At 34.5% G+C, this 16,853-nt stretch overlaps 1 protein-coding gene across 1 annotated transcript; it reads right to left on the bottom strand.

The window, feature by feature from the left end:
* Positions 1–1,999: 1,999 nt before the first annotated feature.
* On the bottom strand, positions 2,000–3,658 carry LOC103938012 (probable aquaporin TIP-type). Its single transcript, XM_009348007.3, has 3 exons — positions 3,450–3,658; positions 2,633–2,877; positions 2,000–2,441 (listed from the first exon to the last, which is right to left on the bottom strand). Exons 1-3 carry the CDS (start codon positions 3,574–3,576, stop codon positions 2,067–2,069), a joined length of 747 nt encoding a protein of 248 aa, XP_009346282.2. The 5' UTR covers positions 3,577–3,658; the 3' UTR covers positions 2,000–2,066.
* Positions 3,659–16,853: the final 13,195 nt, after the last annotated feature.

The following is a 16,853-nucleotide window of genomic DNA, read 5'->3' on the forward strand; positions in this document are numbered from 1 at the left end:
AGTTTTAGCACATTGATAGAAATTATGACGTTATGATGCATCCTACAGGATGCACATGTATGCGTATTATTATTATTGATGGCTTAGTTATATTTGTGGACATGAATAATATTATGTTGACTAGAATTATCAAATCATTGTGGCATGATTATATTTATATTATCTGCTCATCGTTGCTACACCGGTGTTAGTACTCACCCAGATCAGGGCCAGTCTTTCAAGTGTATGTGCACATCGCATCGTACGCTCACTTTGGATCCACTATAGGTGCCAGTCCTGTCCTAGATTGCTATAGGCAATTAGGACTTGTATGTGTTGCACATAGCGCCAATCTTCCCATGATTGTAGTACTAAAGTGTATATCATTGTTACACCCAATTCTGTTCATGTCAGAATATCTTTGCATGAACTCATGTGTTAGCATATGTCGATGAGCACTCGATATGAGATGTTTACTTATACGAGATTATGTTGATTACGAAGTCATGTGTTTACTTATGAAATATTGAGCCATATTGAATTCTTGAGATATTTCAGGTGACGGTAAGTATTTTCACACAATATGTAGTATGTATATTTTGGAAATTGTACTTGTTTTACGGAGAGGGGTTATAATGTTTTCAAAAAGGTTTTTATAAAACTTTATTTTTAGGCTCACTCACCCTTGTTTTTCTCCCCTCCAGGTTTTAGCAGCTGAACTTTCATATCGACAAGGATTCTTGGCAAATCTGGTATTGGAGACTACCTCTGATGGTATAATTCTCAATCCACTCTGCTATACTTTACTTATGCTTTGACATCACGTGTGAAATTGGTTCATTCCCGCTCACCAGCGCACTCTTGTGTTTAGGCACTTTTAGGTTTAAATTTAGTCATATTTTTCACATCACTACACTTTATAGCTTCATCACCCTTTTTGTGTCAGAGTATGTTGTAATTGTTTTTTATTTAAATTCTAATTCATGGAAGTTTTCATCTACTAGAGAGCAAATAAAATATTGTAAAAGGGTTTAGTGGTTTAGTTATTGGATTAGGTAATGTTAGGAAAACTTAGATATAATTCTTTAAATTAAATGATATGGAAGTTAATGATTGGATTATTACTTAAGCGTTGATTAAAGTACTCATTTCTATTGGTGACACTTTATTTAGTTTGCTAATTTTTCTTGCAAATTTAGTCTATGTAGCATTACTTATTGGATTGGATACTTCTACATTTGGATATTTTTCCAATTGAACATTTAATTTGTTAGTTTAGTTTGACATAGTAGTTTAAGAGCCTAAATTTTAAGGGTCATTAATTGTTTGAACAGTCGGATCTGTGGCACTATTTTTTGACATGACTTTTGACATGTTTTTGTGGGCCTTTTTTGGTAATGTAGTTTAACGATTTGAATCGTCTATTTTTTATATCTTCCCTCAAAGATCATGTCTTCCAAAATCACCCAGATTTGAAACCATATGATCATTGAATTAAGTGTTTAGGGTTTCTTTGCAGTACTGTACTCATTCATTTTTCTTCACTAAAAATGAATTTCTTAATGGTTTTGGTTTGTCTAATTTTTTGCAATGATGATCTATAAATGATGTTTTAAAAAATAAAAGGTTTGGATTGTTAAAATACATTATGGAGTGGGCCCTATAAAAATTTGTTTCAAAAATAGTATAAAAAAAGTGGTGTGACCAATCCACCATCTTATTTGAAATGATCAAATATTTCAGTAGTATATCAACAACATCTCGCCAGCATTTAATTTTACCAGGTTTACAATTAAAATTTGTAATTTAATTGTTTCAGCCAGTTTTTTAAAATTTTGTAAATCAAACAACCATATAAAACCACAAAAGCATCAAACATAATTCACAATATGTACATTTTTTTTATTCAAGCCTCGAATTTTTCCTTTTTTTCTTTTTCCTTTTTTTCTTTTTCTTTCCTGGAATTGACAAGTACCATCTTAGATGCTCAACCAGAAAGCAAGAACACAGCTCACAAAGGGAAAGCATAAGCAGGGAAGCAAATAAGAGGAGAAGAAACCACAAATCACATGAACAAAGCTAATGAATTACGCATAGTCCTCAGATTGTGGGACTGGGGCATAGGACGCAATGAAAATGTCACCATAGACTAGCCCGGCAAGCCCACCACCAATAAGTGGCCCGACCCAGTAGATCCAAATATTTGAATAGCTGCCGCTGGCCACTGCTGGGCCGAACGATCGGGCCGGATTCATTGAGCCCCCGCTGAAGGGGCCAGCAGCGAGAATGTTAGCGCCAACAATGAAGCCGATCGCTATGGGCGCTATGGTTCCCAGTGAACCCTTCTTGGGGTCTGCAGCTGTAGCATAGACTGTGTAGACGAGAGCAAAGGTTATGATGATCTCAAACACCACACCTTCAATAGCACCTACTCCTGCACCGAGTGCATGGGTTGGAACATCCTGCCAAATACAAAGACATATAAGAATCACGTTCTATCAGACAGTCTAACATATTATATTGTTAGGATGTCGACTGGAATGATCAATCATTTGAATTCTTAACAATATGTAATTCAGATTGATAATCATTTTCCTTCTATCTAACGTGTCAAACGAGTATGAAATTTGTTGAAGGAAATATTATATAATACCAATTGAGTAACAAACTTGACGAGAAAGCTAGCAACGATGGAGCCCAAGAGTTGGGCAATCCAATAGAAAATGCCAGTGAGGATGGTGATGTTGCCTCCGATGGCCAATCCAAATGTAACAGCTGGATTCAAATGGCCACCTGAGATGTTTGCAGCGATGGAAACCCCCACAAACAGCGCAAATGCATGGGCAACGGCAATCGCTACTAGCCCCGCAGGATCCAAGGATGCATCTGTGAGCTTACCTGCATACACATAAAAAAATAATTTAATTGGCTTGAAATTAAACACTTTAATTATGAAATAGTTAATCAAGTAATTACACTACTAAGTTGTAACAAACTTTTGATCATATTAGTTTCAGCATATCTGAAACTACATGATTTTTTATATGAATCATTAATCTGATTAATTTTGTCTAATGGTTTAAATTCACGGTTGTAAATTTACAACATACACAGTTGTTCAACTATATTTACTTTTAACATAGGTTAACCTTTATAACCATAGCCCGTGCCATCTTTTTATTTAACTGGTTTGGACAAGTAATCTCTCGTGCAAGTAAATTTATTAAAAAAAGCTTCATCAGTGCAGTCTTGCGGTGTGCTATTATAAGAGAGTGCGTGCACATAAACGCTCGGAAAACTTTATCGACGCTATTTTAACATTTCAACACACAAAAGATCATGAACGCATGATTGTGAGAGTTGTTGACACACGTTTTAGCAAGTCTACCACGCATGATGATTGATGTTAAAAATTATGATATATAGTAATTATGACGAGTGCAAATTAATAATTAAGCACAGTTAATTACCGTAAGCAACTGCGGATCCAACACCAGCAAACACAAAAACAAGGGTGGCAATGAACTCAGCTATGTAAGCCTTGAGGGAGCAAACACTAAAAGAGTCACCAAAGCTACCAAAAGCTAGCTTCACCATTTTGTCACTAGAAAAACCAGGAAGAGAAGCAAAGAGTGTAATTTAGAAACTTAAACCAGCTGCAGCTGCTAATTCAGTTTAATTAGTGGCTTAATTACACATTCTTTCAGCATGATCAACTATATATAGTGGTTAGTGACTGTCGATAGTAGTAGGTTATGCAACTCTGCGGGCGCCAACCGTGTGGGACCCGAATGAGTAGCTGGCATTGTCCGATTGGGTCCAAATGAGTCGCTGGCATCGTTCGATTGGATGCCGACCGACCGCCAGATAATTGTTTTTTAGGAATAGAGTTTATGTCATATAATAGGGGCATTATGAAGATAAGACAACTACATTAATTACTAGTTTTAATTAATTAGTGAACCGACATTGTATATTATAACTCTTTTGAGGAGATAAGCATGTTTATTCCGATGGAATATACAAGAATTTCATGAGCACCACGACATAGTATATTTTGATTTAATTTTGGACGTGCAATGTCATTTTCCTAGGAACTTTTAGATTTAATATGTTGTAGGTTATGATGATTGAATAAATAACAATGTTGTTAATCAAAACTCTCTTCAATGCACCGAAAAATATGTCATATTTGATTTTAAATTTACTCACTCTTTCTAATGCTTCATAAAAATTGAGGTTATGAGTTCGTTAGGAAATGCTTCTAAATTAGCTAAAAGCAGTTTTAGTGAAAATATTTTTGGAACCTATTCTTAGTAAAAATGTAAGTGAATTTTGGAAAAACAATTAAAGTGATTCCTACAAAAAGCAGATGACTGGTGCTTCTTGCAGAAAACACTTTTGAGTGATTTTAGAACCTAAAAACATTTCGTCTAAAACCGCTTTCAGTCGTTTTAAAAGTACTTCCAAACAAGTCTTATATATGACATTGGTGCTATATCTAAAGTCACATTTGAATTTGGGTATATTTCTAGAGTTAATTTTTGGATCCCCACCTCAGAAAGATACGAAAATTATATTTAATTCTAAGGTTGGCTAAGGTTGAGTTTGGTAAAGCATTTACAAGAATCACCTGTTGATCAAAACTTAAGGGCAAAACTGTGAAAAGCGCGCGGTAATATCGACCTTGAGGAAAATTTGTTTTCCATTGCCAAAGAAATTGAAACAAGAACCTCAGAATAGAAAACCATTATTTGAAAACCTATCAATTTTTATCAGCCCAAAATAATTGTTACCCATATCCATGATAAAGATTAACACCAGCCTTTTAAGATCAGTCCTTACAAAAGTGATCTGGTTCAAACATGCATGGGATTTTTTTAGAAGATTCTAGGATGTGAATATGCTAGAAAACTCTAGCAAGGTGCAGCAACAAAGGTAGCAAGATGGAAAAGCCAAGTCCAACGCTAAGAAAATCTTGAAAAATGTCTTTATTTGTAGAAAACTCTAGAACAAGTGAACAACAACTTATGGCTAGGATAAAAGGAACCCAATTCCACCTAGTAAGTCGGTTTTGCATATGTATAAATATAAGGTGTGGTGCTAAGTAAGAAACCACCCAATCAAGAAACTAAGAAAGTAAGAGAGTAGCAACCAAAAAGAGCAGCAAGAAAATAACTTAAAAGTGAGTGTGGTCTAGAGTGTGTTTCTAGAAAGAGAGAGTGTCATATCTTCTAAAGTGTGTCTTTAAGAGTTTTTGTGTTGTAAAATTTTGTGAGTGTAATACAAGTAATTTGTTACTTGTTTTGTCTCTCCAACACTTGTGTCAAAGTTGTGTACTCTAATTTTCCTCAACAATTGGTATCAGAGTGATACAATTAGGGATCAGCTCTAATGAAGTTTTTGAGAACTATGCAAAGTTTAGTACTTCACAAAATTGTTGGCTAATCTTGTTCGGCATATTGAAGCTCTATTGACACGATGAATGATCGTCAAGTTGTTGGAGGAATCAAGAAGTTGAACAACACAAATTACAACACATGGGCGACATGCATGGAGTCGTACCTACAAGGCCAAGATCTTTGGGAGATCATTGGCTGTAATGAAGTTACGCAACTGGAAGAAGACACTAGCAGCACTTTGCGTAAGTGGAAGATCAAGGCAGTCAAAGCCATGTTTGCCCTAAAAGCTACGGTTGAAGAGGACATGTTAGAGCACCTAAGGAAAAGCAAAACATCAAAAGAAACATGAGACACATTCGCCACACTCTTTTCAAAGTGGAACGATACAATATTGCAACTTCTTGAGAATGACCTGTTATCAGTGGCCCAAGGGGACATGATGATTGCACATATTTTCATAAGGTAAAGTCTATTTGCCATGAAATTTCTAAATTAGATCCTAGTGTTGTCATTGTAGAATCTAGGATAAAAAGAATAATTATTAATGGGTTGAGACTCGAATACCGAAGCTTTGTTGCTTCGTACAAGGATGGCTGACCCAACCATCACTTGTTGAGTTTGAAAATTTGCTTGCCGATCAAGAAGCTTTTGGCAAAGCAAATGGGAGGGGTCTCGACAAAAGGTGAAGAGGAAGCGCTCTACACCAACAAAAGTAAAGGCAGCTTCAAGAAACATGTTGGTGAAGGATCTAAAATAAATGGTAGCAAGTTGACAAGTCATTGGACGGAGGAGAGTTCTCGGCAAGGGGTGGCTCCAAAGTATCATAGCAATTATGGTTAGTCCCAGAATAATATGTTTGAGAGAAAAATGCTACAACTGTGGAAAGAAAGGCCACATGGCGAAGAATTTCTGGTTCAAAAGGTATGTAAAGAGTAATGTTGCCACTTGCAGCTTAGAGAAGAAAAGTGAAGATGATTGGGATGCCGTAGCATATCACCATAGAGGAAGAATGAGACGCAGAAACATCTTCTTATTGGTGGTCAAAAAATGCAGTGTTGCCTGACTCGAGATAGATTCAAGATACGTTGCAGGAGAAAATAAGAGAACAAACTGCCCAAATTCAATCAAGTCCATATGAGCCTGAGGATTTGCTTGATGGTGACGATGTTAAGCAAGAAGTGCCTCATAATCCTATAGAACCGGCATGTACCAACAACCAGAAGAAGATAGACCTAGTGAAGGGGAAGTATCAACTCCACAATCATAACTAAGGAGGTCAACGAGAATACCAAAGCTAAATCCCAAATACGCCAACACAACCATAGTAGAAGAAGCAGTTGAAGCTGAGATGCGTAAAGAAGTGTCACAGAATTGCGAGTGGCGTACAACTGGGTGAAGCCAAGAAATGTGAAACCTATATCTCGTAAATGGGTGTTCAAGATAAAGCATCCACTCAGCGTGGAGAAAAGAATGAGCTGGTGTTGAAGGGGAGTGTTAAAGATCAACACCAGCCCAATAAGATCAGTCGGTACAAAAGAACTAAATTGGTCTGGTTCAAACATGCATGGGATTTTTCTAGAAGATTCTATAATGGGAATATGCTAAAAAACTCTAGCAAAGTGCAGCAACAAAGGTAGCAAGATGGAAAAGCCAAGTCCACTGCCTTAGGCTAAGAAAATCTAGAAAAATATTTTTGTTTGTAGAAAATTCTAGAACAACAAAAACTTATGACTAGGATGAAATGAACCCAATTCCACCGACTTAGTAAGTAAGTTTTGCACAAGTATAAATATAAGGTGTGGTGCTCAGTAAGAAACCAACTAATCAAGAAACTAAGAAAGTAAGAGAGTAGCAACCAAGAAGAGAAGCAAGAAAATAACTTAGATGTAAGAATGGTCTTTCCAAGGAGTGTGAGTGGTCTAGAGTGTCTCTAGAAAGATGGAGTGTCATAGCTTCTAATGTGACTTTGAGAGTTTTTGTGTTGTAGTATTTTGCGAGTGTAATACAAGTAATTTGTTACTTGTTTTGTCTCTCCAACACTTGTGTACTCTAATTTTCCTCAACAATCCATACACACCTCGCATGAACAAATAACGGTCCTGCTCAAGTTTAAATTTTTCTTAAAAAAAGAAAAATATGAATTGAGGCGTTGGGAATTAGAAAACCAAATCTGAAAATACTAGAAAGGCAAAATACATCAATGTGGCTGGGCTTAACGATGTGGATGCCGACAATGAAGAGGGTGCGAGTGAGCTGATCAAACAACAAGAATGCCGAAACGGTTATAAAATCCTTAGATGCTACATCATGACAAACTTATTCTACAAAGCTACGAAACATTATATTTCGGTTTTTTTTATTTTTTTTTATCACAAATGGTCCCTGAAATTGAAAATCAATCAATGTAATTCCTGAGAAGGGATGTCACAAATCAATGTGATTCTTCCATCACAATTCTATTAAAAATTCCGTTAAGTGCTGATGTGGCACATAAATGGGCTCCACAAGATTTACAGGTTTTATTACAAATGGTCTTTGAAATTAACCCACACCATCAAGATGATCTTTGAAATTGAAAATCCATCAATGTAGTCCTTAAAAATAGGTGTCGCAAATCAATATAATCATTTCGCCACAATTCTGTAAAACATTTTGTTATGTGCTGATGTGGGTTTAATTAGACTTGACATTCATGTCGTGTTTCTCGCGTTTGTGTCATACCCGATAGTTTAACAGGTCGTGTCGTGTAACACCCGTTAAAATAAACAGATAATATGACCTGACCCAAAATCAACCTGTTAATATTATCAAGTAATATGATCTGACCCATTACTCGTTAAGAAAAATATATTTTAAATCAATAAATAATGAAAATGAAAAACATAATTTGACCTAAAAAAATGTAAAACATAATAATAAACTAGTATATGCATGCCACATTTTCACATAAATATTACTTCAAAACATAAAATAAAAAAAAATAAAAAACATTTGTCTTTCAAATTTACATACCCCAAAATAAGAGCCTAATGAAAAAACATTGGTCATACTACAAAATACAAATGTTCAAAGATATGCAAAATGAAGAGAGTTGTGTTTCAAGGTTGAGGAACCTTGCACGTTTTTGACAATAAAACACTTCAATTTAAAAAATCACCAAGGGAAATGATATTGGAATTTTGGCTTGATATATTGTCTTTAAGGGTTATATTGACGATATTTTCACTAAGGTTTTCTGACACACCCCGTCCCGAAGGAGGGCATGCTGGCCGTCACGTGAGAGTGACGTAACCATTTGCACAGTTCAGAAGCTTTAAAATATACAACTTCTAAAATGAAACACCCGAAGGTGAGTCCTCATTTGGTCCATTCTGTCAGAACACCGTTGAATTTCCTCGTAGTCACCACACCTTTGCAATTCTTGAACTTGGAGGGGCGCAAAACCAAAAGCGTGAGTGGGCAAAAACAAAGCTCTTTGAAAACTCTTTAGCAAAATACATTCTAACCCCTCGCCGTAAAACCTGTATACTTCCCAGAAAATGAACATATATACGTATGTATAGATATGCCAATCATGCTCCAAAATATGCCATTCATGCTCGAGAATATGCCACATCAGAATCTCATAATAAATGTAAATGCTCAAGCGTAATTCACATCAATAGCATACAATCTGACAGCCGGGAGTCACCTAACGTGACCTGTACGGCTGCATATAGAGCTCAAATCTCATCTCAATAACTGAATCTGCACACGAGTCGGAACCACCTAACGTGGTCTGTACGACAGGCTTGGTGTAATATATATATGTATGCTCTAGTGCTACGATCACGTGAAGCTGGGCGATAAATCGCGGGTCACCTACAAGTCGGAACCACCTAATGTGGTCTGTACGACAGGCCTATGCACCTAACTTGGATCCAAGGCGAGCATGCGGTGCGGGTGAACATACACGTGAAGGCTATGCCCCAACTCTGGGCGGGAGCACTAACACCGGGGGTGCAGATTATGAGCTCTCTAAGCATCTCAAACTACTACTGCATAACAACATGAATACCACTTACCTGGCACTTACCTGTGCGTCCACAGCACCAATACACATATATAAATGTATGCCGCTACTAATGCATGTGATGATGCATAAGTGATAATAATAAAGTGCATGGCATAAATCAATTACTCTTTTTAATCTATTTCTGGGAATTTAAATGTATATAGGTATATACGGAAAACAAAAGCCCACTCACAGATAAGTAGCCGGTTCGTAACCCTCACGCCTAGTTTGGTTACATTCATTGTTCGCACCAGTTTCACCTATAAAAGAATAATTATAAAATCATCAATTAAACGCACATACACAAACATTCGTCCATAACTTTCTCATACGTTGCTCAATTTGGGTGTATGAATATACCACGGTGATCTACACGACGTCACGAACACGTGACAATTTTCAGAACTCAATTTGGAGCTCTCACGCGCCCCCACGCGCCCTGTTCACGCGCTGCCCACGCGCGCGTCTTCTTCCTTGCGTCGCCGGACTGGTTTCGCCGGCGGTGGGTGTTTTGCCGGAATTTCTGGGTAAATTTCAAAGTGTCATAACTTCTTCATTTCTTAACCATTTTCGACGTAGTATATATAAAAATGAAGTTATTGACGAGACGAACACAACCATACCTGCCTCAACCCCTAACTCGGTGTGGATTCACCAGAAAAAGCCCCGAAAGCTCCGGCCAAACTTTGAACTTGTCGTTCTCCGTGTTCCTACGTCCATTTTTCACGTAATTTATACCAAAATGAAGCCCTAATCATAATCTACCACGTTGGACTAGTTTTAGGGCCTAAAAACAACGGAATCAAACTTTTCCAAAAATACGAAAATTCGGCCGAACTTACAGTTCGTGATCCCGACGTCCAAATCCTTCAAACGAAGCACTCCGAGCTTCCTTAGGACCTCACCAAGCTTCCTACAAGCTTCAAAATCCCAAAAAAACATCAAATTTTACGTGTGCATGAACAGTGCACATGCACAGTGAAATTGAAATCCATGTTTTCCGAAGTGAAACTCACCTGAAATTGGTACCATCGTGTTCGTGTGGTCTTCAGGAGTACGATGGTGGTCTTAGATCCTTCGTTGGTATAGTTTTAGGGTGGTTTGTGGGTGGTCCGTGTGAGTTCGAAGGAGAGAGAGAGAACTGACAGAGAGAATGAGAGGTTTGTGAGGGAGGAGAGAGAGAGAGACAAGATGCAGAAATGGGGGAGAGATTTGAGGGATGTGGGATCCTACCCAATCCCCAAATCATCAAGTTATAACATATAAACCTAGTTCTAAGTCTTAAATTTAAGTCCCTAAAACTAATTAATATTCCAATTAACATTAGTTTAGGAACTTCAGGTAAAAATCAATGCCAACTTTACGCCCCTTAGTCCCGTTTAAGGGCATTTTCGTAATTTCACATCCTCGGAATTAAAAATTCCGGGACGGGTTGTGACATTTTCCATAATCCATAACCTATAGATCTAAATTTAACTGTTGATTGCTGTTTATATTTATGCTCCATTCTTCTCACCAAATTTTGTTTTTTTTTTTTTCTTCGGATCTTCTTTTTTGAAAACATGATCTCTTAGAGGATGCAGGAAGATGAATGATTCAGATCGTTGATATTACGTTCAAAGTTTTACCATTAGTTAAAATATAGCTCGATGTTTATAGAGTCTCTAGAAACTATATAACATCAACTCGTATTTTAGTTAATTGTAAATATCTGAATGTCGTATCAACAATCTGAACTGTTCATTTTTCTACATCTACTAAAAGATCACTTTTCAAAAAAAAAAAAAAAAATCTAAAAAATGAAATTCGGTGAGTAGAATAAAGTGTAAATGACAATGGATGGTTAAATTTAAATACAAGGTTTATGGATTATGGTGTCAAATTTTAGAGTTGACCCCTGCACGAAAGTTGTAAAGCTTGTCATTACGAGTGATTGTATATTTTTTTTACATTTTTCACACTTCTACAATAATTATTATTAATTTTATTAATTTTGCACTCAAATAAAAAATACTATTCATGAGATTTGGAGGGTTTTAAAAATCTAAACAACCATGTAACCATCGTTTAAGCGTAGAGGATGCAATCACAAGCATTTATATATACTTTCACATTTTTCAGACTTATATATTAATGATTATGAATTTTATTTATTTTGAACTCCCTTAAAAATATTATTCATGAGGGTTTGTATGATTTTAAAATTTCAAACGGTGATGTACCTATCCTCAAAGTATAGTGGATGCGATTACGAGCATTTGCTTTATTTTTTTCACATTTTTTGCACTTACAAATTAATTATTATAATTTTTTAAATGTGTTTGGTATTTTTAAATTACTTGATATTTTTATTTTTAATGTGTTTTATAATTTTTTAATCTCACTCTTTGCCTAAAAATAATTAATTAATTAAAACTTAAAATTTTAAAGTTTATATAGAATAATTATACAATAATAATTAATAAACAATATATACATATGACATATGCACTATATCTTTTGTATTTTATAGTAAGTTTTTTAGGTAGTTTAAAAAATTAAAATCATCAAAACAACTTTTTTCTTATCGTGTCGAAATAGGTTACTAGATTGTCACTCTCGTGTAATGTGTTAACCCGAAACCTGTTATTTTAGTGTTGCTTATGTGTCGTGTTAATGAGTTGTGTAAGAAATTGTCAGGTCTAGGTTTAATAATTAATTTAAAAAGTTGTCTAAATACATTTTTGCACAATGAAATTTTTTTATATTGTAGGGCCTACTCTGAAGAAAGATCCCTTCCATAAATTCTCAAAGGTACAAGGCTTAACCGAGGCCTAATATGGGGTGTGGAAATAATTTTCAACCAACAAGAGATGCACATCGATTATAACCTCACTATCTCAAGACAGACCTTGCCGTTCTTTGCATCACCAGACCAACAGGGTAGCGCCGAACAAGCTCTCCAAGATTAAGGTTGTGAGGATGTTGATCACTTAATGTTAACGGCGGTGAAGGTGTCGAAGTGTGTAAAAATTGGTGTATTAAATTTTATTTTTTAGAGAATAGAGAGCGAAGGATGTAGAGAAATGTGGACTGGGATCAGAGGTGATTGCAGGACTGAGTTTTTGGGTTGACAATTTTCTTTATTAACTATTAAATTATTAAGCCTATTTGTAATTTTTTTTTTAATTTAATTAAACTTGTGTGACCCATTTATGCCTCACATCAGCATATAATAATTGACAGAATTGTGATGGAAGGACTACATTAATCAATTTTCAATTTCAATGACCATTTTGATGTCGCGGGTCAATTTCAAGAATCATTTATGAGAAAAAATAACTTATGGGACCCATTTATGTGCCACATCAGCACTTAACAGAATTTTTAATAGAATTATGACGGAATGACCATATTAACTTGCGACACCTATTTTCAGGGACTATATTGATTGATTTTCTATTTCAATGACCATCTTGATGGTGAGTGTCAATTTTAGTGACCATTTGTGATTTAAAAAAAAAAAAAAAAAAAAAAAAAACCTCTTATATTTATAGAGAACAAACCTAATCCTAATACTAACGCTAGATCCAAACTAAATTTAATAAAAAATAAAAATAATAAAAAATAATAAAAAAAAAACCTAAACAATATAATACTTAAAATATTAATATTTCCGCCGGAAACGAGACAAGGGATTGTGGAGGGAAGGAGGGTGGCCATTGGGAGGACGTCGACGCCGTCGACGAAAAGGGCGCGACAGGTTATTGATGGTGATTGTCATATGAAATTTCCAACTACTGAAGTTTACCATGAGATTGGCACTACCAAGTACTCGGTCGCGTCATGACTATTGTTTCTAGTTTGTGTTTGTTATCGTCTATCAGTTATATCGAATACAAATATCATCACGTACAGTTTCGCTTGAATTTTTATTTGAAATGCCCTCCGAAATCAACTATTAGAAGTACCTTTTCTCTAAGCATGAAGTTTCTCTCTAATCACTATGCGAAATATGAGAAACCCCACAACCAACCAAAGCCCACAAAACATAATCATGACCATTTAGGCACCATTTCCACATCTCCAAACCCCATTTCACTTTTGTTTTTAGAAAATCTAGGGGTTAGGGAGCATACCAAATAAGTCATTATTATGAGAACAAAGTCCAATCAGTTATAGCTTGCTTGTTTATATTTCTCCCTCTTTTTTGTGGTGTGTTTACGTGTTGTAATCAGAATCAATATACGAAATTAAATTTCGATTATGGGATACCCTTCTTGATTTTCATTATCCTTACGTAAACGTGTCATTATTTACTTAACTTTGAAGAATTAAAATGTATGTGGGGTCCTCATGAATTTAGGAATTCAACTCCTCATTTTGGAGGAATTTGACTCCCTTGATGAGAGAGGTACTTGAATTCCTTGACATGTGGGGAATCGGAATAGATTTCTTTTGCCAATTATGCCCCCACTTGGTTCTTATTATTGCAAGTTGGCCTCACTTGGTTTTCTATTAATTAGACTAAAAAAAATTTATAAACAAAAAAAATTATAAAATAATAATTTATTAACCATAAAAAAGTGAGTAACACTAATCGAATTTTTATTTTATAGGGATAATAAATTATTATCTAAACTATATATTAGTAAAACTCTGTTTGTCAACTAAAATTTTAGGATATAACTACTCTAACCCTCTGAAAAGAACTAAATAAAAATAAAAAACGTGGACAATTTAGTAATTACGCCTAACACAACTTTTATTGTTTCTTGTACTAACATCATAGCTATGTAAATATAATATATCTTATTTAAAAACTAAAAAATAAATAAATAAACCCCACTTTTTCTCCTTCTCTTCCTCTCTCTACATTATCTTTTCTCTTCCTTTTTTTTTCTCTTTTTTTTTTTTTTTTTTAAGTTGTCATACATGCTCATTAATGATAAGTCATAATAAAATAAAATAAAATTTAATTGCAAACAATAAGAACATAAAAATAATTTATTTGGAATAAAAACATTTTGGTAATCATATTGACTTTCATTCCAATTTAGCTAAACCAGTAAACAATTTATATGGAATTAGTACTGTTCCTATCCCTATTACAGAAAATTTTAGTAAACAGTTTGAACAATAATTTGATTTTGAACCTTTCCCATTTTAGCTTCTCCTAAATTCAATTCTTCTAATTTTGATTACGTATTGGTCAACAAGCCATCATCGGTGCTGTCCTTGCTTGCCGTCACATGAGTACAACGTGAAACATAGTTGAGTCAGCCTTAAATAGGTCGAGTCGAACTAGACTGATCACTTGTTGTACACATGTAGTTACTAGCTTGGGTTCTCTGGATTTGTATCCTAGTAAACCGAGTCTTAAGCCTAAAAACTTTCAAGTATATGATGAGATTATGAATAATTTCTTCAAAATAATCAATAAAATATTTTGTCACATTGTTTATATAACGAGTAATAAAGTGCTTATATTCCTATTCAAATATCATGCCCCATCACAACGAAATTTAAATCATTGAGCACGTTTAACTTTTAATAATTAGTCTATATTTTCAATTTCAAATTTTATTGGTTTTCACAGCTATTTAGCTTTTCTACAGCATGTGCTAATTTCACATGTCTTTTTTTATTGTCACTCCACTTACAACACTATCATGTAATTTTCACGAAAGATATTATCCAAAGTTTTGCACGAAAAAAGTTGGGTACTGATACAAGCAAAAGTAAGGATAAAAAAAAAACTAAAATATTTGCAAGAGTATAATATAATTGCAATATAGATAGCTCTAGCAAGGTCGTTCTCTACAAGGATTGAATGAATAATTTAAGGTAAAACCAAATCTTAATTAATTATTTGAAAACAAAGTTTGGAAGATGTTGATTTTATGACCTAAAATATTAAAAACGAATTTAATTAAAAACAATTAAATAAATTGGGAATGTAAAGAAAATAAAAGAAAATAGTTTTGAAAATCTATTTAAGCACTAAGGTTCCGCCATCATCTTAACAATCCAATGTAGTTCTTCCAATTACTTACTTATACATGCATATTTGAAGGTTAGGTTTTCCTAATATGTATCCTACTTGGAACCTCCAACATAGAATGTATATCTAACATGTAACCCATCCATGGCATCCAAATTGAATATGAACATGCAAGACTCATCAAGTTTTGTGAAAAAAACTTTTGAAAAACCATATAACCCTTAAGACATGTCGTCCATCCTAAGAAGTTACATATATTAACCACAGGAAGCCTCAGTCAATTCCAGAGACAACCCTCCACCAAAATTGCATCAAATTACTTTTCTAAATATCTTAATGGTGGCCAATCCTCAAGACTATTAGATAATTTAAACCGGGGATTAATAATTCAAAACTTGCATGCATAATATCATAAGCAAATTGAAAAGAAACTTCATATTCTTGTTAAGGCTCGTGGTCTCACCTTAGCAAACTAAACTAGTTACGAACAATCATAAACAAAAATATTATTAAAAACATGGATAGAAAACACCTTGAAAATAAATTTGAATCCAAAAGCTCTCTAAAGTAGTGCGTCCTTTCTTCTCCTTTTCCCCTTTAACCCTAATGGCTATATCTTGATGTATACTACTACAAAATAAAACCCCAAAAGGTCTTAGAATAAAGGAAACATAATAAAATAATAAAACAGAAAATAAAAGGTTTCCTATTTGAACAAAAATTCGGATTGCTCAGAAAATCAGACTTTTGACCGACCAAATCAACTACGATTTGGTCCCAAAATGCCTCTTTTGAAAGCTTAGTTAAGTCATCCCCTACAAATCCTCAGAAGGAATCTTCCTTAAAATATGCCATCTTGACCTTTAAAATGCCCAAAACGTCCAAAAACGTCAATCTGGGTTATTTCATTATCACGGTCAAACAGCTAAGTAGAAAAATCTGAAACTTTGATACAATTATCTTGAAAGACTCACAAAGATCCTCAAATTAGAATCACTCCAGAATTCATCCGTTTGATCATGTTTTGCTCTAGAGGAAGTCGAATGTCCTACATTGAAAATATAATCCAAAGTATCAAAATCTCACAAAATAACCAATAAATTAATACTAAGATTAGGGTAAAATATATAGTATAATATGGACACATCATGTACCATCATAAAATCAATTGACAATATGAAAAGCCATTGCAAGATTTTTTTTTCTTTCATAAATATGAGACTCTTATACGTTCACATTCTCACATTACATAACTTGACATGTTACCTAATGGGTTTAGGGTTCCATAAAGAATTGAATTGCATTTGAGAAGAAAATTAGTTGGACAGTAGGGTTCCATAAATAATAGATTAACAAAGTTTTTCCTATATGAAAATATTTTCCATTGATCACTTTTATGAAATGGTTTCGAGCGAGCAATACTACGTAACATAAC

The sequence above is a fragment of a genome, unplaced genomic scaffold (genome assembly GCF_019419815.1).
Source record: "Pyrus x bretschneideri cultivar Hongxiangsu unplaced genomic scaffold, Pyrus_bretschneideri_v1 Contig34, whole genome shotgun sequence".
Lineage (NCBI taxonomy): Eukaryota > Viridiplantae > Streptophyta > Magnoliopsida > Rosales > Rosaceae > Pyrus > Pyrus x bretschneideri.

Excerpts from the sequence above, each read along its gene's own strand:
- LOC103938012 (XM_009348007.3), bottom strand. The coding sequence starts at position 3,576 with ATGGTGAAGCTAGCTTTTGGTAGCTTTGGTGACTCTTTTAGTGTTTGC. Across the intron at positions 2,878-3,449 it reads TGGATCCGCAGTTGCTTACG|GTAAGCTCACAGATGCATCC; the intron begins GTAATTAACTGT and ends ATGTGTATGCAG. Across the intron at positions 2,442-2,632 it reads TCAAGTTTGTTACTCAATTG|GATGTTCCAACCCATGCACT; the intron begins GTATTATATAAT and ends TGTATTTGGCAG.